We start from the raw sequence: 23758 nt of genomic DNA, 5'->3' as shown, positions 1-23758 counted from the left end.
CATGCAATTCCCAGTACACTGTTCTGAGTATTGTCCTCGAGGGCAACATGAGTTCAAGATTGTGCTTCAGAAGCACCTTCACAAAATCCTGGCCTTGCCAATGATAACTACATCCTAAGACATTAAAACAAATCAAGGTGCCCTGGGATGTCAATAAATGAATCACTGGCTACAGGATATCCATCTAAATGCAGTATTAACGGAGTTAGCCCATTTAAGTTTAGTCATTAGCCACCACTAAGATCTTGGTGATAGAGGATTAAACAATAGCAGTAGCAGTGAACATCAACTGTTTGTATAGCCACCGATAGTTGTTTGTTTAAACCTGGGAGAATTGAATTTTGAGGATGATGTGAATTGTTACTTCATTGATGGCGAAGGACAAAAATTGTTTTGATAGATATGGAGCCATAACTTACATAAATATTTAAAGTATACTATCATTCAGAGATTTTATCAAGATCCAGATAAGAGGAAGCTATGAGACAAAGTGTATGTTTTCTATTGCTGTGTAGTAATGCTGTTGTCATTGGAGATGGTCAGAATCTAAGAGGCTAAACTGATACTTGTTACTTATTTAGTTATAAATTACCCCTTTTTAGTTTATAATGTGATTGTTTTTAAGCAAATTGGTTTTAATCTCATTTTAGGTTTGAAAGTAAAATTTTCCCTTTCTCTGTTACTGAGCTAAACTTTTTCAGTCAGGCAGTCTGTGTTTGAAGGCTCCATTTTATTACATGATCGCTATCCAAGCATGTTGCTAAATGATAGCTGGTATGAAATATATTTTCTTCAGATATGTGCATATTCACTTAACTACTTTGATCTTTCTGCAGGCACAAGTAACACCACAATCGCAGGCTCCAAAACATCAGTGCCTACTACATCCACTCCCAGCACAACAGGCCAAAGTACGTTATAGAAAAGCCACTTTGCATTTGGCACGGCACATAATGAACAAGCAGACTTTGCACTTGCACTCCTGGTGCCATTGTTGAATGTAGAGTGTTTCATTTGTTAACTGAGTTTGCACCTGCAAACAACACAAACGTTTTGAATCCTGAAGTCCTGACAGAAAAGGTCAGACATAAGACATCAGGCTTGAATTGTTAGAAAAAAGCATTTTCTAGAAAGTCATGGGTATTTTTCCTATGTTCTGTTGCCACCTTTGATGGTTTCTTTAAATGAGAGGGTGATTGGTTTTTGAGGATGAAGTGTGTTGCCCGAAATCATCCAAAATTGCATTGATTTGGAAAAATCCAGCAAAAATTTGGTCTGTAATATAGTAAAAATTCCAGCTGCTCAAAAAATCCTACCTTCAAACTTATTGTAGTTACTACTCTGTAAGCTTGGCCCATATGAAAGGAATGTAATGTGTTTGTATTAAAACTGCCAGATGTAGATGATGTACTTATGTTTGAGGGATAATTCAATTTTGTAACATACTGTAATCTGTTTTTAATTTCAGCTAACGGAACGCATTGTGGTAAGAAAAATTTTAATATTTCTGAACAAAGAAAATGTGGATTAGTTGAGGTGGGATCTATTAGTTATTCTAAAACTTTATTTATTTGCAGTTTTTCTGCTGTTACACTATCTATATTTTGGCACATCATGTTTTGGCCTTTCCTCATTATAAACTGACAACATGTCATTTTTATTACCTAAAAGAATTTGAGAAAACTATAATTAATGTAGAAACATCTAAGATACAATTTCAGATGTACTGCTCCCAGATTTGGAAAGGACAGGTCATTAGCAACAGCCTCATCCAAAGTTTTCATATCAGAAATGGTGGCCTGTTATGCTCCATAAATCAGTAGGAGTATTGTTGAGTTACTGGTCTATCAGTTAGACGTCTTGAAAATATCTCTGAAATCTCACTATAGGAAACCTGGGAGTTTTTAACTTGACTAATTAAATGTAAAATAAGATATATATAAATTTCTCTTCAAATAAAAAAAACTCATGTTGTTGCACATGACAGACAAGAGAAAGCTTCCCATCTCTTTGAGCCCGCAGTGATTAGTAAGATCATGGCTGATGTGATTGAAACTCCAACGCCACAATCCAACCCCACCACCTTTCTAACCAGCTCCCATAACCTTTCCATAGTAAATGGCAACTGTAGTTAATCCAAGCACAGCAACACACCTGACTTAAGGCAAAGTTTCCATGATTAAGAAGTAGAGGGAAGGCACAGAAGTCCAGAAATGCCCCTGTCTGTACAATCCTCTGCTCTGGGGGGGGGGGGGGGGGGTAATCAGTGTACAACATCAACTGAATTACTCCAGTCCCAGTTGTCAGAAACTAAATAATTCATAGTCTATCCTTTTTTAAGAATGTATTTGTTAATAGGCTATGGCCATCACTGGCAGTTACTTCCTCTTCTATCCAAACAGGAAGGTTACAGTATTGTGGCATAAACTGATAGGGTTTTCAGGAATGCTCAATAATCTCATTGAATTAAAAAGTTCTTTCTGTGATTTAGTGTGTAAAGAAAAGTAATTGCTCTTTCAGATCTATTTCATAAAATGTAATATTTTATTGGCTAACATGATGAGTTACGACTGTATGTTCCAAAATAAAATGTATGATTTTTCTTTCAGAAAATTATGAAATTAACTGTATTGTAAGTCAAGTGATAGAAGCAAACATCATAATGATCATCAGCTACAACATCAGTGAAAGTGTAACAGTAACTATTCGGAATAAAAGCTACGATCTTAGTTCAAATAACAGCATGAAGGAAATAATTATTGAAAATCTTGATCTCTGTACTCCTTATGACCTCTCGGTAACAGTGAATGAAAAGTGCCCTAAATTTTGTAAAAATACAACTGCCACAATAGAACCTTGGAATGGTAAGTATTGAGTAATATGCTTCAATTTAATGCAAATTAACAATTTCCAAGTTCAAACATCAGAGACAAAGTGGAGTGCTGATTGGGGTATTATTCTGATTCTTGGTCTACAATAGCAGTGTCTGCAGAGATTAGTGCTGAGACCTCTTGTATTTTATGACATATATAAATTACTTGGACAAAAATATAGATGAGTTGTTTTGTAAGTTTGCAGAAGACACAAAAATTAGAGGAGTTGTGGATAGTATGGAAGGCTGTCAAGCATTATAGTAAGATATAGATCAATTGAAAAAACGGGTTGTCAAAGGGCAGTGGATTTCAATCTGAAAATATCTGAGATGTTGCATGTTGGGAGATCAAGTACAAGATTTACTATAGTAAATGGCAGGACCCTTGGGGACACTGATGCACAGAGGGATCATAGCTCCTTTGAAGTGGCAACAGAAGTATACAGGATGGTAAAGAAGGTGAATGGCATACTTGCCTTTATCAGTTGGGCAATTGAAGATTAAAGTTGGGAAGATGTGTTGCAGCTGTTTAAAACTTTGTTTTGGCCACATTTGGAGTATTGTGCACCATTTGATTGCTGCTTTACAGAAAGGGATTGAAGGCTTTGGAGAGGGTGCAGAAGGTATTCACTAAGGATTTGTCTGTATTAGAGAGTATTAGCAGTAAGGAAAGGTTGGACAGACCTGGATTGTTTCCCCTAGAGCACTGGAGCCAGGAGGAACTATATAAAATTATGAGAGACAAAGATCAAGGTGTAGAAACAGAAATATTTTTTCCATGGTAGAAATGTCATATATTAACAGATGTAGCTTTAAAATGAAAGAAAGAACGTTTAAAGGAGATTGGTGAGAAAATTTTCTTACACAAGAGGGTGGTATATTCTTGCAGCACAGTGCTGGGAGAGCTGATGGAAATAGATACCACAGCAACATGGAAGAGGCACATGCACAGGAACAGAATGGAAGGAGATAAATCATGTGCAGGCAAATGTGATGAGTTTCCGTTGGGATGGTGGTTGTCACTGACATAATGAGCTGAAGAGCCTGTTCTTGTGTCCTCTATTCTAACTATTGTTTTTAGGGATTTTAATTCACAATGCACGTACTTGCTAGTCTTCAAAAACTGTATTGCTAACTTAATAAAATATGAAGTAAACATATGTTGCAAATGTGAAAGAACAATTTTAAACATTTTAAATATTTATATTCAAAAGTTTATGGTTTTAAATGCTTTTGTAGAGTGTGATTAATTTATTAGTAACCATTATTTACAATATCTTTTCAAGGTTTTGACTTTGGTATTACCCAAAAACAGTCTTACTTCTTATTCTATGAAACCCCAAATATGGAAAAATGCAATTTTACTTGGAAATGTGAAAATGGTAATTATAACATGATTCATATATCATTTACTATGATAGTTTTTGTTGTTCTTAGTCCAAACATAAACACCTATGGGTGATCTTTTTGCAATGAAGCAAGATTAGAATCCATCTGAGTGGATTTCTTGTAAATAGTTCTATAATAGAAAATGAAGGTTTTATATGTATATGACATCTTACATGATCTCAAGCCTCAGTCAGTTAAGCACTACTTAAGTGTATTATTGGAGATGTGCAAACTAATTTGTACGCTACAATGTAGAAATGACATGTGGGCTCAGAAAAGATATCCAAGAATGCTTCCTGGGATGAAAGGTGTCTGTTATGAGGTTAGATTGGAGAGAGTGGGACTTTTTTTTAAAATAAGAAGACTGAGGGGAGATTAGATTGATGTTCGTGTACTAATGAGGGGTTTGGAAGACTGGATTATGAGAGGCCATTCCTGTTGGTAGACAAATGGAAGGATAAAAGTCACAATAGAAAGTAAAGGGAAAAGGAGCTATGAGTGGCATGAGGGAAGTCTTTTTATGCAGCAAGTTGCTGGAATCTGAATGACACTGCCTGTCGAGGTAGAGACAGGTTCCATTGTGGCCTTCAAGAACGAATTGGATAAACATATGATGGAAAAAAATATTGCCAGATTGTGGAGAAAAGGCTGGGGCAGAGGGGGAGTATGGAACCGGTGAGTTGCTGTGGTTAAAAGAACTCATTGGGTCAAAAGTGTCATAACGATTCAGTGATTCATAAGATCACATAGACAGCAATGAATTTGTTTTTATTTGTTTGTTGAAATGTAAATTTTAGCTGGGACATCTTCATTGATCTTCTGAGGGACATTTTTAACCCGTTGTTAAGAGTTGTGATCCTTCAGGTGAGGTACGTTTTAATATCTCACCACTGAGAATGTAGCCCTGAGCATGACTTCATAATTTTGAAGTTGGGGTATGCTGTGGAGACTAGTGAGACTGCAACATTGAAAACTTTTGAACAGTGGTGCATTTCTTGTGGCTGGGGTGATTCCAGCTTCCTCTCAATCATTGATTGCTAGTCCACAGCAGACTTTCACATATGCTGTGCAAGCTTCCATGAGGTCAGCAGCTCCTTTTATACAAAGGAGGGAAGAGAAAGAGAAACACCACTGAAAGATAGATTTTCTTATTTTCCACCCCAAAAATGATTTCAGGAAAAAGTAAATAGGAGCTGAGACACTAGACTATTAGGTTTCCATCCTCAGCTATGCCCTGTTTCATGGGTTTCACTTCAACTGGGCTTGGGCTGGATATGCATTTAGATGAAAATGTAGAGAGATGGATTAGCAAATTTGTCAAAGGCACCAGACTCGTAGGGTTGTGGGCAGTGTAAAGGACTATCAAAGAATACCATGCGATATAGATCATTTACAGTTATGGGCAGAGAAGTAGCAGATGGGGATTAAACTGGGCAAATGTGAGGTGGTTGCATTTTGGAATGTCAAATAAAAGGTGAAAGTATACATTTAATGGTAGACCCCTTAATAGATATGGAGGGAGTGGGGCCCAGGTCCATAGTTCACAGAAAGTGGGTCATTTGCTATACTGATCTATGTTTTATAATCACGGTTTTGTAGGCTTAGCGAAGTCTTAATTGTGTTACCACTTTTCCCATTTTGTTTTGCTTTTCAGAAACTGGAATTAGATTAAATAAAACAGCAGTGTACATTCCTGTTGCTTGTAAACAATACCATTGCCATATCGAATCCAAGGATCCATATTGGACATCTAAAAATGAATCCCTGAAGTTAGAATTTCAGAGTAAGTATTTAAGTTTATAGTGGTTTATGATGATTAAATGCCTGAAAAACTGTGGTCCATTCCAATGAATTGTTTTCCTTTTGAATTGTGTGCATTGTTTAAGAAATTGGACCTTTGTGTTAGATGACCATGACTGCTGTGTTCTGTTTGACCTTTTCTGTTGAGAAAGCTAAAGTCACCTGTGTTTCTTTCAGTGGTACATGAAAAAAGGTGCAAAGACTGAACTTAAAATATTTATTTAATGCAAGGACTACCTGCTCGTAATGTGCATGCATTTGGAAGTTTGCAACAGAATGATTCTGCTCAGCTTCCTTTATACTCGGCTCTTCACCGTATCGATGCGGCTAAACTATAGACTGATGGTTAACCTATTAAAAAAAACACCAGATGGCAACACTCAGATTGCTCACAGAAATCAATGAATCCATTATAACTAATCACTCCTTAATAGACAATAAGGAACTACCGTGCAGTACATCTTCATTAAAACACCTCATCAGGCAAAATATTGGTTTATTATACCCTTAAGTCTCTGAAACTACAGGTTGACGGCACTCACGTAACCATCATTTCTCCGTGGATGATTGGCAAACAATATACATCAACACAAAAGTAATACAAATAAATGTTTATCTTCAAGCCCGAATGCACCACTTATGGTAGCACTTGTGAGTGAAACATAGTTTCACGTGGGACAAAAGTTACCCTTTACAACTTTAGCTTAAACCTACAGCACCAGATTGCCATCATGAATATCGTGTTGATGTGTGTAGAACTGAGTTCACATGCTCATCAGAACAATGGGCAAACATAGGCAGAGGGCAGACAGAGCTTCACAATAACATCTCACTGTGATGGTAATTGTGTGCTGTATGCAGTGTTGTTTTGCAATCCAGAAGGGCTCTCCTTTTTAGTAGATAGAAGAGAATGTGGCCCAAATGGTCCTAATATCTCTGATGAAATAAAGCAGTCAGTAGATTGTTGGATTCATCTAATACAGTGTCAAACTTTATTATATCTATGCAACATCTTGATTGCATGTACTATCCCTGTTCTCCTTTGACATGGCTTTCCAAATCAATTTGCTCCAGTTGACGAGGGACTGGTGTCTCATCTGCAGTACACTGATGCAGCAGGCATCCCTTCCAATTTTTAACCATCCCATCAAAAGTCAATTGCCAGCTGAATAAATGACCTCCTGCAAATGACCAGGTGCTGTGTCTCACCGTGGCCGATGTGAGAAGAACCCTGTGCAGGGTCAACCCACAGAAGGCTGCTGAACCAGACAACATCCCTGGTAGAGTGCTCAGAGGATGTGCAGACCAGCGAGCAGACGTTCTCACTGACATCTTCAACATCTCCCTGAGTAGCACCACCGTTCCAACATGCTTCAAGGCCACCACCATCGTCCCCGTGCCGAAGAAGTCTTCAGTGTCCTGTCTCAATGACTACCGTCCCATTGCACTCACATCCATCATCATGAAGTGTTTTGAGAGGCTCGTCATGAGGCATATCAAGACCCTGCTGCCCCCCTCACTGGACCCCCTGCAGTTTGCGTACTGTCCCAACTGCTCAACAGACGACGCCATTGCCACCACCTTCCACCTGGCCCTAACCCACCTGGACAAAAATGACATGTATGTCCGAATGCTGTTCATAGACTTCAGTTCAGCATTCAACACAATCATCCCTCAGAAACTGATTGGAAAGCTGAGCCTACTGGGCCTGAACACCTCCCTCTGCAACTGGATCCTAGACTTCCTGACTGGGAGATCTCAGTCAGTCCGGATCGGGAGCAGCATCTCCAACACCATCACACTGAGCACGGGGGCTCCCCAGGGTTGCGTGCTCAGTCCACTGCTGTTCACTCTGCTGACCCACAACTGTGCTGCAACACACAGCTCGAACCACATCATCAAGTTCGCCGATGACATGACCGTGGTGTGTCTCATCAGCAAGAATGACGAGTCAGCTTACAGAGAGGAGGTGCAGTGGCTAACGGACTGGTGCAGAGCCAACAACCTGTCTCTTAACATGAACAAAACAAAAGAGATGGTTGTTGACTTCAGGAGGGCACGGAGCGACCACTCTCCGCTGAACATTGACGGCTCCTCGGTACAGATCGTAAAGAGCACCAAATTTCTTGGTGTTCACCTGACGGAGAATCTCACCTGGTCCCTCAACACCAGCTCCACAGCAAAGAAAGCCCAGCAGCGTCTCTACTTTTTGCAAAGACTGAGGAAAGTCCAACTCCCACCCCCCCAATCCTCATCACATTCTACAGGGAGAGCATCCTGAGCATTGAGAGCATCCTGAGCAGCTGCATCACTGCTTGGTTTGGAAATTGCACCATCTCGGATCACAAGACCCTGCAGCGGATAGGGAGGTCAGCTGAGAAGATCATCGGGATCTCTCTTCCCACCATCACAGACATTTACACTACACGCTGCATCCGCAAAGGAAACAGCATTATGAAGGACTCCATGCACCCCTCATACAATCTCTTCTCCCTCCTGCCATCTGGGAAAAGGCTCCGAAGCATTCGGGCTCTCACGACCAGACTATGTAACAGTTTCTTCCCCCAAGCTATCAGACTCTTCAATACCCGAAGCCTGGACTGACACCTTGCCCTACTGTCCTATTTATTATTTATTGTAATGCCTGCTCTGTTTTGTGCACTTTATGCAGTCCTATGTAGGTCTGTAGTCTAGTGTAGCTTTCTCTGTGTTTTTTTTTATTACATAGTTCAGTCTAGTTTTTTTTGTACTGTGTCATGTAACACAATGGTCCTGAAAAATATTGTCTCATTTTTACTATGCACTGTACCAGCAGTTATGGTGGAAATGAAAATAAAAGTGACTTGACTTGACTTGACCTAAATCTGTAACCCACACACACAAAATGCTGGAGGAACTCAGCAGGCCAGGCAGCATCTATGGAAAAGAGTGCAGTTGACATTTTGGGCCAAGACTCTTTTCCATAGATGCTTGGCTTTCCAGCATAGGCAGATTTTCTCCTGTTTGTAATCTGTAACCAAGTTTGAGATGTACTTTAGAATTCTTCTTGTTGATCAGCCATTCTTTACACTTTCAAAACTGGTCCCAAGTTTTCTTTTTAACATTTTTCCCCAAGCCATCTACAACTTACCTGCAGCATCCTTCAGCGCATTAAATTTAAACCTCACCATCTCATTTATAAATTTCCCTTGATTTTGCACACCCAATTTTTTGGACATGTCATAAGCCTATAGTCCTCTGTAAATACTCAAGCCCTTTGTGTGCCATCTGCTGATCTTGCAATTTTTGTCAGATTACTTGGGTATTTTGATATCTAAAACTTTCATCTTCAATTTTTTCTTCATACAAAAGGTACAGTATCAGTGAAATTTTGTCATCTTTTATGGCCTATGCAATTATTTTCCTGAGGAACTTAGCAACTGGTGTATTGCCCATCAGATGTGTACATTTTCTGCTACTGAAGTGATTCATAGATATTCTATAAAGGGCTCCTCATTAGAAAGATTCTATCTATTTGTAACAGATTCCTGTTATTCCTTCAGGTTTTTTTCTATGTTTAATAGATGTGTGAATGCCTGTTCGATGTAATGGGATTGCTAGCGGCATCGTGCCAGAGGTGGAGCTTGCAATGGAAATAACTTTGAAAATGTGTAGCTCGGGTGGTTGATGGTTGGGTTGAGTTGTTCTCCCATCTTGGCAATCCATTTGCAAATGTTTCATCTCCTTACGTGGTGGCAAAATGTTTGCAAGTGTGTTGCCATGATCGAAGAACAACTCAACCCAACCATAGAGCATGGACAGTTAGTAAGGAAAAGGATTTTGAATTTCTAAAGGTTTGCAATAAAATTGCATTGGGCTGAAAGGCTACATATTATACCATCCTTCAGCACCAATCCTCCCATCAAACTTGCACTCTTTTGATTGTGTACATACCTTACATACTTTTACACTACTTGCAATTCTTCTTAGTCAAACAAACATCACAAGAGAAGAATGTTACTCTCCACAAAGCTGCGAAGAAGCTTGGACTTGAAGAAGCTAGGGTTACAAGCTTGTGATGAGAAAGACCTTACTTTTTCTGAGTATTATGTCACATCTGTCCAGAGAAAATTCAGTTGATCATGAGCTCAAATGCTTTTTAAAGTATGGACAAAATCATTGTGGAATTGATTTCTGATTTTCCTTTTTTTTTTGGAATTTTATAGAACCTAACATGCCAGTTCTTAGCAATGTGTCTATTACTAGTACATCCATTGAAGTGAAATGGAAGGTGAATATTACGGATTTAAAACCCCTACACGAAGTCATCATAAAATGTAATTTTTCAGGTAAGAAGTACTGGGTAAATAACCAACAATAGTGCTACTTTGCAGTATATGTATCTCATTTTGGATATTATTAGCTCAGAATTTGCTGCAGTGGTGTCTGCCAATAGGATTGTCCTTTGCTTGATCTCCATAGTTTTATGTTTGTGAAGGAGTGAGATGGAAGTGGTGTTGTGCCCTCCATAAGTGATTTGCAATGTGAGAGAACGGTGTAAGTAACTATGGAGAGCCTAATCCAAGTAAATGAGGAGAACTGTGAAATGAGCAGTGACAAGAGTGAAAAGGGGATAAGTTAAAGTGTTGAATTTGTTGTCACTTCAGGTTAAGAGATGAAAAGCAAAATGATGTTTTGGTTATGAAAGAAGAGAAAACACAAAATTACAAACACAAGAGATTCTGCAGATGTTGGAAGTCCAAAGTAACACAAATAAAATGTTGGAGGAACTCAACAGGTCAGGTAGCACCTATGGAAATGAATAAACAATTATAGTTATTCCAACATTTTCTATGTGTTACTCTAATTATAAGGATATGGTCAAATAGCTTATTTAAACAAGTCCTAGCATAACTAAAGGAATATGAATTCATACCTGTAGAAGTTAAACTTCAAAACAGGATTGGATGATTGGGAATAATTGACATATGAAATTTAAGTAAATTATTTGAAATGATTTAATTTAATTAACAGTGATAGGGTTAGTTCTTAACTACACCAAAAATAGAAAGAAACTACATATCTCACTGCATTTTGGGAATGTGGTTAGGTAGCTGATCTATTTTCCAGAGCCTTGGATATTAAATAGACAGTAGTGATACAATAACAAAATGCTGCTAAGAATAGAAAGACTATACATGTATATGAGTGTACTGCAGATAGAATTAAAGTAGTGAAAATACTAAAGACAATACTAAAGACTGATTTTTTTAGGATATGGTTGCAAGGTAAGCTTGCTCACAAGTATACATTCCATGTCATGTGGCATTTTGGGAGGAGATCTGGAAATGAAGTGAATGTGCTTTGGCTCTCAACACTGATTTACCATTCTGCCTTTTGTAAACAGTATGTTAACAAAACTGACCAGATAGAACTGACAAGGATTGCAGCATCTCTCCATGAGATGTTAGATCTATGACCCTAATGATTAATATGCAGCCATTTAGCAACAGCATGAGATCAAACTGGTCTGCTTCATTGGACCCCTGTCTTTCCACCTTCAATCTTTGAATCCTCCACTCTTTCTCAATCTTTGCCCCTCACCCTGTGCTTTTTACCTTCATGTGCCTCACACTATCACTGCTCCCAACTTCTGTGTATTTCCATCACCATCTCTATGGGAACCATACATAAGAAGTATATAATTTGATATTCATTTTTAACACCGATTTGATGTCTTTGGTCTCGTCCAATCAGAAATATTTCCTTTGTTCTACCCATTGTTCCTGTATGTCCTCTGCTTCTGAAAGCTTGTTTGATTTTTTTCCCCCAAAGGACCCTAACCTTAAATGTTGCTTGTTTCTCTCCCTGTAGATGCTACCTGACTTGTTAAGTGTTTCCAGAACTATCTTATTATTTATGTTTTCATTTAGTAATTGGAAATGAAAGACACTCAATAGTTTGGGCAAAATCCATGAAGAGAAAAACAGATCTAACATTTCAGTTTAGTTACCTTTGTTCTGGTTCAAAGGTCAAATTTAATGTCAGAGTAATGTATACAATATACATCCTGAAATGCTTTTTCTTCACAAACATCCACAAAAACAGAGAAGTGCTCCAAAGAATGACTGACATTTAAACATGAGAACCCCAAAGCCCCCACTGAGCTTCCCCCTCCCATGCGTATGCGGCGGCGAGCAACAATCCCCCCTCCCCCCGCCGGCAAAACAAAAAGCGCACCCACTACTGAGCATAAACATGAGCTAAGCGATTGCAAATACACAGACCAAAGTTACCACAAAGGCTTTGCATTTCATCCGACATTCGACAACCCACATGTTCTCTCTCTCCCTGGCAAGGGAGAGGGAGGTGACCCCCATTTCCACAGCGAGCGGGAGACATAACAACAACCGGCTGGTTTACGATATTAAAAGTACATTTCATCGCTTTTTTCGAGCTGTGTCCGAAGATCTCAAAGACCTCGGGTCTTTGGGCCCACAGCAAAAGATTTTCCAGCCTCCAAAATGACACACAAGTCTCCTGCTGTGACACCGACCCTCAATCCGCTCGTCTCCAGAGCCCCGAGATCTTAGGCTTCCGAACACGATTGAGACTCTCAGGCCAAACCCTTGGCATGTCAAACAACAGCCTGTCATGGAACCTTGAGAATGGGTACATTTCTGCAAAGAACTGAAGCCTGTGTGTAACTCTTCAAAAGAACCCTGAAAGGGAAAAGTAAAGAAATTAAAGGTGGAAATAAAGCTGTTTCCAAAGATGCAAGGAAAGGAGTCGCCGTTAGCTGCCATTATCCCTCCTAAGCTCTGTTTTGGCATTAGGTAAAACACACTGCTCATACAGTGCAACAAAATGGAAGAAATCTAATTTTTAAGCCTTTATGTGTGTTATTTTTATTTCTAATGGTAGTGATGGAGCTGTCATTATGATTGTAAGTCAAAATATTGATCAATTATTATGATTGGAGTGAACCTGTGGTGGGTAAAAGCAAGAAGATTTTGTCCAGTATGGTGTGCAAGGTAATCAAAGTGAGAGCTGATCAGAGAAGGAAAGTGCAGCAGAAAGTCACAGGGCTAAGGAGAGAGGTAAAGGAGGGCATTTGATATGGCAAAACTGAGGCTCTAAATTTCCAGTAATCATCATGCAAAATAGCCATTTTTATTACAAGAAGAATTGAAAGATGGTCATGTTTAGGCTTGGTCTTTTCATGGTGTCTGCATTTGCCAGTGGGCTGGGTGGTATGCTTATGTAGATTGGCTAATCCTGTCCTGGATTTCTCTTTGAAGGTCAGCAACTCTCATTTAATGAATTCTCAGTGCTGGCCTCAGGTTTACTGGCAGAGTCCCAGTCAAGTTTCTGCCCACTGTGAACTCTCACTGAAACTGCTATGGAGATGTCCAGAACAAAGGCGTTGTTTCAATATGTGATTGTTTACTAATATCAAGCTTTTGTAATGATGATTCAAAGACAATTTTCCTTCTCTTACAGATGGGAGTCACAGAAGTAATCGAGCTGCTGGGTCATATACATTTAGCAATCTGAAGCCATTTCAAAGATATAAATGTCATGCTGAAGCTAAAAACCTAAACTGCAATAAAAAGGAGCAATTAACTGAGGGACAGCCTATCTTCCTGAAGACTAAAGAAGGGTGTAAGTATTTATATGTATCAATGTTACTTTGCAATTTCCGAATAATAGTTCTTCTTATTCTTTCTCATACTCTGCCCATCTACAGTTGCTGTGACAAGTTTCTGGTGAAGGTCTTAATTTGGACCATATACTCTAAGCAGTTTTGTTCCCTAAAGAATCACAATTGAATTCAGTATCACTGATATATGTACCAAAATTTCTTGTTTTTGTGGCAGCACTAAAAGTGCAAAGTCATAAAATCCACTATAATTGGCAAAGATAGGTAAATAGTGCAAAAGATGAATACTGAGTTAGTGCTCATAGGTTCATGGACCATTCAGAAATCTGATGGTAGAGGGGACGAATTTGTTCCTAAAATATTTGAGTATGGATTTCCCGGTTTCTGTAGCTTCTCCCTGATGGTAGACATGTGAAGAGGGCATGTCTCTAGATAATGAGGGTCTTTAATAGATGCTGTCTTCTTGAGGCACTGCCTCTTGAATATATCCTTCTTGGCAGGGAAGGTTGGTTGTGCCTGTGATGGAACTGGTTGAGTCTACAATACTCTGCTGTGTCTTCTGGTTGGGTACTTTGGAGGTTCCATACCAGGCCATGGTACAACCACTCAGAATGCTCTCCACCATGCACTTGCAGAAATTTGCAAGGGTCTTTGGTGACATACCAAATCTCCTCAAATTCCCAATGAAGCAAAGCAGCTGGCATGCCTTCTTTATGGTTGCATCAATGTGATTGGCCCAGAATAGATCCTCCAAGATATTGATGCCAAGAAGCTTGAAGCTATTTAATCTTTCCACAGATGCCCTCTCAATGAAGATTGATGAGTGTTCTTGTGGCTTCATTTTCCTGAAGTCTGCAATCAATTCCTCGGTCTTGTTGGCATTGAGTACAATGTTGTCATAGTGATGCTCCTCAACCAGCCAATCTACCTCACTCCTGTACCTCCTTGTCACTCTCTCTGATTCTGCCAACAACAGTGCTGTCATCAAAGATATTTGAGCTGTGCCTGGCCGGTAGAGAAAGTAGAGCAGTGGGCTAAGCACATGTCATTGAGAAGTGCTTGTGCTAATGTTCAGCATGGAGATATTATCAACAATCCACACACTTGGTGGTCTCCCAATGTGGAAATTGAGGATTCATTTGCAGAGGATGTACAACAGCCCAGGATTTAAGCTTGTTAACTAATAATGAGGGGCTAATGGTATTGAACGCTGAGCTGGAATTGATAAATGGCAACTTTGTACATGTTTTGCTGTTGTTTGGGTTCTAAAAAGCTGAGTGGAGAGCCAGTGAGATTGCATCTGTTGTTGTGTTAGGCAAATTACAGGGAGTCTAGGCCATTGCTCAGACAGGACTAACCTCATCACAGTACTTCATCACAGTAGATGTCAGTGCTGCTAGGCAATCTTTGCTGAGACATCTCACCCTGCTGTTTTTGGTTGCTCCCCTTTTGAAGCAGGTGGGAGCCTCTGACTGGAGCAGTGAGCAGTTATAGATATTCTTGAACACTCCACTCAGCTGGTATGCACAAATATTTAGTACCCTGCTAAGTACACCAGATCTTTGATGACTCCATGGTCATCATTGTTCATTACTAATTCCTTGATGGTCAAGATGATTCTCTTTCCTGGATTCAAATTGATGATCTTACACTTCTTTGAATTCTTCATCACTGTTCTAATCAATCATGGAAGCTGCTCTGTGGTTTATAAACAACAAAAAAATCACACGTCAAAAGCAAATGTTGTGAACAGTAGAAATTTGAAGTAAAAAGGAAATTATAAAGCCAGTTTCTCATTACTTAAACTTAACAACACCTCTGAAAGTTCTTTCTCACATTAATGAGTATTTCCAGCATTTTTTGTTTTATCTCAGCATTTGTGTAATTTTTAAAAATTTGCATCCTTTTCATAAAAATCTCTGAAGACAGACATTGTACAAATATATAAAGAGAAATAATATTGAAATCTCTTAAATAAGAATCAACAGCCTGTGATTATTGGCAGCAGTAGCTCAAATGGTAGTTTTATTTCTGAATCAACATGTTGAAGTTTCATGTTCCACTCTACCGAGTTGAGAACAATGACCAAGGCAATAAATCCAATGACCACCTAAAGGAATACTCTTCTTGTGGCGTCCCTCATTGCCATGGATGACTTGTTTCCATTCCAAATGTATGGTTTCTTCAGTAACTATTGAGGTCCAAGTGGCAACTGTATACAGTACTCTTCGTACAGTACATGGAGCAAGAGGTAACTGAAAGGTAGATAGGTATTTTTTTTTTTTAGGTTAAATGCTCCATAGCTGTTTATACAGGGCTACTGAGTGAACCTGGAGCATGGACTCCAAGTTCTCTAAGCAATCCAGAATATTCCTTCTACATTTTGAGTGGTCATGGGCAAGAGATTCCCAGGGCAAATGGGAATATTGCATCTTTTTAAGGGTGCTTCAACCACATCTGTGAATCCTTCCCTCTAGTTGCTTGGTAATCTCTTCCATTGATTAGAGTTTAGACTAGTCTACCTGCCTTGAGAGTCTGGTGTTGGCCGAGAGAATGATGTGACCTAGCCCAGTATTGCTGACTGAGTATAACCAGGGCCTCAATACTAGTGATGTTGGCTTGAGGGAAGATGCTGACTTTGATTCACGTAGACTTCCAGCGTGTTTGAAGTCAGCTTTGGCAGCATCTTTACATCGCATGAGCGTTTTCTGCCAAGTCTGATGTCTTGAAGTTCAAACACCTTCTCCTTAATCTAAGAAAGACTGCATTAGCACATTCAAAGCAATGATGAATTTTATAATTTATATCTGTTTTCACTTAGAGGTGGTTCCCAATATTGAGAGAGTTCTTCATTTTTTTTACAGGTTCTCACTATTAACCTTCATTTTCAGAGAACAGTGTGGGGGAGCAGGAACAGATTGTCTTGCAGATTGTCTTCCAGTGTATGACCTAACTGCTTGTATGTTTTAGTGAAAGTGTCTGCAATGACTTGGAGTTCAGCCTCCAAGAAAGTGCAAACCTAAATGCAGTGTGCAGGTAAAGCTTGTGTTCAGCTAACATGGATGCTGAATAATGGTTAACATAGGTTGAATAGTTTCCCATTAGTTCTCAAGGTCTCCTCCATTCCTTCAGGATTTGTTTGAGATAAGGTGGAGTGTGTCAGTGAGAGTGATATATTGGGGCAAGATGCAGTCTTCATTGAGATTGTTTCTGTTATTGGCTCATTAGTTAACATTTGGACCTACCCACTACCAAGAAAGAAATCTGAGATGGAGACAGGCTTCTAGGGTATCTGAATCTGAGGATGCTGTTCCATATTCCCTCCCAAAAATAGCATCAAAGGCTTTAGTGAGGCTGAAAAAAGGTTTTGCTCCCTGCATTTTCATTGGAGTTGTCTTGTTGTGAAGATCTTGTCAACTATACCTCACACTGATTTGGGGAGCATCCGTTAGTCATTGGGAGGTTGAGAAGGGCTCCAGCACTGATTTTCAATGTGGCAGACAGGAAGGAGATACCCTACAGTGAGATGGTTCCTTTCTTCAAGTTGGGCATTATTCTGGCATCTCTGATATCTCTGGTGATACTTTTCTTTCTTAGATCTGGGTAATTAAATTGTGGATTTGGAATGAAGCTACTTCCAAAAAGTTTAAAAATTTCAGCTGGGATCCTTCTGCTCCAGATGACTTTTACTTTTTTTGAAGTTGGGATGTGACCGTTTTCAGTCACATAGAGAAGTGCTGGCAAAATGGGACCGATTAGGTGGGCACACGATGACTTCGAGAGTGCACACATGAAGGACGGAGATGTGGGGGAGGTGATCTCTGAAGCATTCCTTCTAATAGTTGCTGACTACTTCTCTATTTCTAATGTGTTCACCTTGCTTCCTCACTCTCGGTGGGGTGGGCCTTGTGCATTATGTTAAAGATGGCATTGTCATTGATGAAAAATCCTTTGCACATTTTGATTATAAACAAGCCACTTTATCTCTTGTGCTCTGTTTCTCATCAGTCTTTTTTTATATGTAGCTCAAGGGTTTTTTTTTCTGTCCCTGGGTACCTGTAGAGCTGATTCTTTTCTTCGAGAAATAGCAGAACTTTCATTCTAAGCTGCCCTACATTCATAGTTGGATAGCTCTTCAATCTCTGTGTTGTTCTCATCAAGCCACTCTTGATTCTTCTCAACAGGGAGGCCAAATATCTTTTCATGGGTTCTCTTTCTGGTGGACTTCAGGACAGTCCTTAAGCTGTGAACACTATACAGTTTTGCACTAATGGAGGTGCAATCTGCTCATTTAGGGTATGAAATAAGGAGCTGCCTGCTCACCCTCACAAAATCCCATGACTTCATTTTCCCTTGTTCCCGGTCAACTTTTATGTCTCTCAATGAGCAAAACATAATACTTCATCATCAAAATCACATCTGCTTGTGGATGCTAGGCATATGGTAATCAGTTGCTATTGCCTTTTAGCTTTAGAGAAGTTACTTAAAAGTACCTCACTGATTGTACAGCACTTCCAAATGTCGGGAAAAGAATGGGAAAGAGCACAATAATGAATGCAAGACTTTCCTTAATTAACCATAGAATATCAACTGTAACTTAAGTTTTCTTTTGCAGAAAGCAGTGTTGTGCCCACCACAAAGGACTTCAAGTTTTTATTCCCCAATGTGTCGAACATCTATTTTGTTGAATTGTAAAGCTAATAGTGCTTTGAAGTTTAAACCAGTTTTTTATTTAATGAAAACTATTAAATAATAGTTTTTATTGATTTTTTTTCATTATAATGTGTCTATAGCCACACCTACCAAGCACCAAGATATTATGACAGAAAATTCAAAACGTATTTTAGATTGAGCTCAATGTCTTAATTATTAATTTAAAAAAAATTAAATGAAAACAGAAGTGTGTATTTTATTTCCTAGTCTATGTTTTTGACTTTTTTTTTCTTTTTCCTCATAGGCCCAGAAGAACCTAAGGACAAAAGCATCCAACTATTAAACCAGAATACCATTCACATTACCTGTGGTAATTTAAGCACTGAAGATTGGAATGGAAATAAAGGCAACTATTTAGCCAGGCTAGAATCAAATTCCAATGGATATAATAAAACTAAAAATAATACCAGCTGTTCATTTGAATTCAAAGATTTAAGCTATCTGTCTACATACACAGTAACGGTAACTGGACTTTGTTGTTGAAAAGACATATTTCAGTTTCTGTCAGGTACAGTTTGGACTTGTACTAACATAACTGTTGCTCTATTCCAGTTGCAGGTAGTTGGTCCAGCTTGTAGACGTGTAATCTATTTTAATACTCACGACACTGGATGTAAGTAAAATACTTCCTTAAATCAAATTTTGCCAATAGCATCTTGTGGGAAGAAATCCACTGTTTACTTTGTTCTACCAAAACTGTAAGAGATTGAGTGCAAATAATTTTAGTTCTCATAGATGGTGAACTTTCTATGGTGCCCAAGGCTCATTGAATATAAGCTATAGAAGCTGATGTCGACTACTCTTCTCATGAGCAATTTGACAAGATCTACTCGACTTCTACACAGCTGGTCTACCGTACTTTTACACAGCTTTCTAGCTTGATCCCCATCACCTTAGATTTTTTGTAAGGTATGAGAGTCAGTCAATCTTGACCTTCAGTAGAGCACAATATTCCAGATTCACAGTCTACTGAATAAAGAATTTTCTTCTAACCTCAGTCCCATATATTTAACTCTAGCACATAGCCAGGTTCCTTGGCTGTCAAATCTCCAGTCAAGGCAAGCAATCCACTTTGCCAAGCCCCTCCCACTATGTAAACTTTTCATTTTTTCATAATATATCTATACATTTAGAACTTGGTTCAGTTAAGTTTCTGTTATACTTCCTCAGTTACAGAAATGTGCTACACTTAATTATACCATTCTTAATAATATTACAAAGCTCTTCCTTCAATATTTCACCCTCCTTGCCTCTTTAGTCATATACATGCAAGCAAATATGCTAATTCAGATCAGGGGTGACTATAGTATTTTTGGTCTACAATCATCTCAAATATTCTATTACATCCACCCTTCCCCTCCCTGCACCTTAAAATATGCTTGCTTTCTCACTTTTCTAGTTGAAGTCTTGACGTGAGCTAACTGTTCCTTCCTCTATTGATTCTTACCTGCTCTGAACTTCCAGTATTATGTGGTTTTGCTTCAAGCTTCCAGCATCAACAATTTTATTGCTCCAATTAAGTTTATCACTCTCATCTAATAAGTTGTCGAGGCCACATTGTCTGCTTCCTTGCCTTAAGATTATTCCAACTGTGCCATTTCACACAATGCTAATTTAAAGAAGAGCAATAGTAAGAATCATCCATTTGAAGGCCTTAACTTATGCATCTTAATCAAGTGAGGTAATATGCCAGATTTCAAATCTTAAACTTGCAGCTTCCATCTAATCTTATCACTTCAGTATTCCTTTATATGAATAGCAAGCGTTCCATCTTGATAAAAGGACATAAGAAGACCAGCTGTTATCACATAAGCATCTTAATATTTAAGAAGAACAAGACCAAAATGTGTCTTGGGCGTCCTCACTAGGACACTGCATACAAACTGGTCTGTTAGGGCATTCCTCTTGCTCTATGTGTAGCTTTAACTGGGAGAGCAAGCTGGATCTGCAGCCTGTCTCTTTCCAGGTGATGGAGCTTGCAGGTTTGGGAGAGGCTGCTGAAGAGGCCTAGTAACTTGTCACTCTGCGATCACATACATAACAGGGAGCAGTTGTTTAAGCAGGTGCCCGGGGCTTTCACCACTAGTTCATGGGTGCAATCTAACGATCTTCAGTCGTCTGTTTCTTTAGTGCTTTCTGACTTGTAATAGATCAAAGGTACAAACTTTGCATGTAAACTGTAATTCACAGATATCAAAGTCACCCTTAACGAAATGTATAAGGAAAAATACAGCAAAATTATGCAATTCAAAGTTATCATGCTAACATTGTCTTATAATTAATTATACATTTTTCTTCAGTAATCCATTCTTGTGAGTGATTGTAGAATTTTATATTGCAGACAATGAACAGGCATTGATTGGATTCCTGGCATTTCTGATCATTGCTACAACAATAGCTCTGGCCATTGTACTCTACAAAATATACATTTTGCAGAGGAAATCCTCAAGGTATCTGAGTTAAAATGGTTTGTCTCGCACCTCATATTTTCTGTAGCACTGAACTGTATTGTAAAATACTGAAAACAGAAAGCAAGAAGAAATGGTAGAAACATTAGAAAGGAAACCATATTTTCTGTAAATTGACTGAAGTTTCTGGAAGCAACTTCATTGTATCTAAATGTGTTATTTATTAATTTATTGTGGGTTATACCAATTGACTTAGAGGTACTGTTACTTGTTTCCTCCTTGTACCATTACACTTAATTCTTCAATCAATTCTCTCTAATGGATTTCCCACCACTGTGTGTAATATTACTGAAAGGCTGGGATCATAGTATCTATCTTCAGATCAAAATCCATTCTGTGTTTGTTTCTCTTTATCTGAGGCGAAGCAATTAGATACCAGTTAGCATTTGTTGATAAGACAGTTGAACACAGTGAATGGTACAAACTAATGGGAATTCTTTTCTGCAGTGGATAAGTGATAACTAGATTTCATTCTTGTGAATTTGACTCCACTCTCTGAGAGAGAACCCTCACATGTTTTTCCTTGGGCAAATATATTGATTTTTATTTATACTTTCAAAACAATCATAGATTGGTACTGCTCTAGATTTTAAGGCAAAAATAAGCTTTGGGCCAAAGGATTTATTTTAGAATGGCAGGGCTAATGAAGGGAGGAACGGAGTTTTTTTCCTCCCAGTTTCAGACAACTTAGTACATAGAACTATGCAATACAGGATCAGGCCCTCAGCCCACAGTGCTACACTGATCTAGTCAAACTAGTAATTAAACACCTAACTACGCTAATTCCTTCTCCCTACACAATGTCCGTATCCCACTGCTCTCTGCACATTCACGTGCCTCTCTAAGAGCCACATAAACACTTCTATCATACTTACCTCCACTACCAACCCTCGCAGCAAATTCCAGGCACCAACCCAACAATCGTTGTGTAAAAGAAAAATTTGGCCCACACATCTCCTTTGAACTTACTTCCTGTCACCGTCAATGCATGACCTCCAGAATTAGGCAATTTGACCTGGGTATAGGAAACCAGCTGTCTCCTCTCTTTTGCCTCATATAATCTTACAATGTTCTGTGAGGTCTCCCCCTCAGCCCCTGCCGTTGCATAGTAAATAGCCCAAGTTTGTCCAATCTCTCCTTGTAGCACACACACTCCAAATCCAGGCAGCATCCTGATAAACCACTTCTGCACTCTCTGGAGCACCCACTATCTTCCTGCAATGGAACAACCAGATTAAAAGCAGTACTCCAGATGGTCATAAAGCCACACCATAGCTTCCTGACTCTTGAACTCAGTGCCTCAACAAATAAAGACCATTAGTTCATAACACATGCCTTCTTTAACACCCTATCAACCTTGCAACTACTTTGAGGAAGTTATAGACTTGAACAAAATCTCTCTGTGCATCAACACTGTTGAGGATTTTGCCATTAATGGTGTGCTATCCTTTATAATATGCACACATGTGTTTTTGACTATCCTTTTACATTTGATCTCCCAAAGTGAAACATCTCACATCTGCCCAGATTAAATCCAAACTTACTAAAAAAGGAAAAGCCTATTCTTGACTCTAATTTTATTAGTAAAAGAGAAAACAAATTAGGGTGAACACAAAGTAACAATTTTATGGGAGAATTGTACTTCTTTATGGCCGGAACTCACTGTAATATGGCAAAATATTATTTTAATAATTTCTCAGGATGATGTTTTTAATTTTTGTTCAGGTGAGTAATAACACTGGTGTGGGGTTAACTGCTTTCCAACACTTTACACATGTTCTCAGCACTCAAACAGTGAGATATGTAGCTTCCTTGCCATTTCTGCTTCAGAAATCCTATACACTGAGGCGTTGTGCCACTTTCTTACACACATTCACTCATCAGCCAGTCAAGTAATTATTATCTCATGAAGACTTGCTTGCTTCACCTGAGACAGTATCCAAAATGATCATTCTGAGCAACATCCATAAAATATTGGAAGAATTCAGCAAATCTGTCAGTATATATGGAGAAGAATAACCAGCTGATGTTTTGGGCTAAGACCCTTCATCAGGACATCTGAACTGAAGTATTTCTTTTACAAGTTTAGCCTGAAGGAAAATGTAAGTTAAATTACCCAGTTTTCTTTGTTCCACTTCTTCATATAAGCAAATTCACCACTTTACCGCCTTTTAACCAAATACATTGTCAACAGATAAAATACAGAAAATTCAATGAAGTAATATTGCTCTTGTGTTTATCTGAATACTTGAGTGAATATATGAAAACGCTATCCAAAGATTTCTCACAATAGTATAATCACTGTTCTCTGTAAGCTGCACGGGTGCAGGGCTGCGCAGTAACTGAAATGCTGCTGAACACGTAGCCTTTGTTGCCACACAGCAGGAATTCTCTTTTATCTCATGTTTTATTGAAGCGCTGCACAGTTTTCAGGCATGGTCCAGGCAAATGTTAAAAAGAAATTAGAGGGAAAGTTGATCCTAATGTTAATTATAAATACTGATAACACTAATTAATAGTACATTCTTTTTGATGTGGTAGTGCTATTTAACATGTTTTTTTTCCTTTCTTGCTCTATCCTGATTATAGACATCCTGAAGAATCTGTGGAACTTATCGGACATGGTCAGTAACCAGGTTACCCCTTTATTTTTATGTGTTGAGCATTTGGTCTAAATCTTGTCTCAGGGAATATTTCACATAATTAATATCCAATGTTGACCACTCCTTACAGATGATGAAAAACAGCTGCTCAATGTAGAACCCATACTTGCTGAGCAACTGATTGATGCCTACAGAAGAAAGCAGGCCGACGAATCCAGATTATTTTTAGCAGAATTCCAGGTAAATGGTGAATCATCACATTCCAAAGTTC

At 38.7% G+C, this 23758-nt stretch overlaps 1 protein-coding gene across 36 annotated transcripts in view; it reads left to right on the top strand.

The window, feature by feature from the left end:
• ptprc (protein tyrosine phosphatase receptor type C) overlaps window positions 1–23758 on the top strand; it is a 226768-nt gene that overhangs the window by 163652 nt on the left and 39358 nt on the right. For all 36 annotated transcript variants that reach the window (XM_073063453.1, XM_073063487.1, XM_073063485.1 and 33 more), the window contains 12 exons: window positions 837–911; window positions 1469–1486; window positions 2610–2864; window positions 4159–4254; window positions 5916–6044; window positions 10267–10389; window positions 13544–13705; window positions 18661–18878; window positions 18969–19029; window positions 20758–20866; window positions 23474–23508; window positions 23618–23727. In XM_073063453.1, coding sequence (XP_072919554.1) covers window positions 837–911; window positions 1469–1486; window positions 2610–2864; window positions 4159–4254; window positions 5916–6044; window positions 10267–10389; window positions 13544–13705; window positions 18661–18878; window positions 18969–19029; window positions 20758–20866; window positions 23474–23508; window positions 23618–23727 — 1391 coding nt within the window. The remainder of the gene's footprint in view (window positions 1–836; window positions 912–1468; window positions 1487–2609; window positions 2865–4158; window positions 4255–5915; window positions 6045–10266; window positions 10390–13543; window positions 13706–18660; window positions 18879–18968; window positions 19030–20757; window positions 20867–23473; window positions 23509–23617; window positions 23728–23758) is intronic.

This window comes from Hemitrygon akajei, chromosome 12 (genome assembly GCF_048418815.1).
Source record: "Hemitrygon akajei chromosome 12, sHemAka1.3, whole genome shotgun sequence".
In the NCBI taxonomy this organism is placed as follows: Eukaryota; Metazoa; Chordata; class Chondrichthyes; order Myliobatiformes; family Dasyatidae; genus Hemitrygon; species Hemitrygon akajei.
The sequence above is the reverse complement of the archived record's forward strand: the minus strand, read 5'-3'. Positions and strand labels throughout refer to the sequence as shown.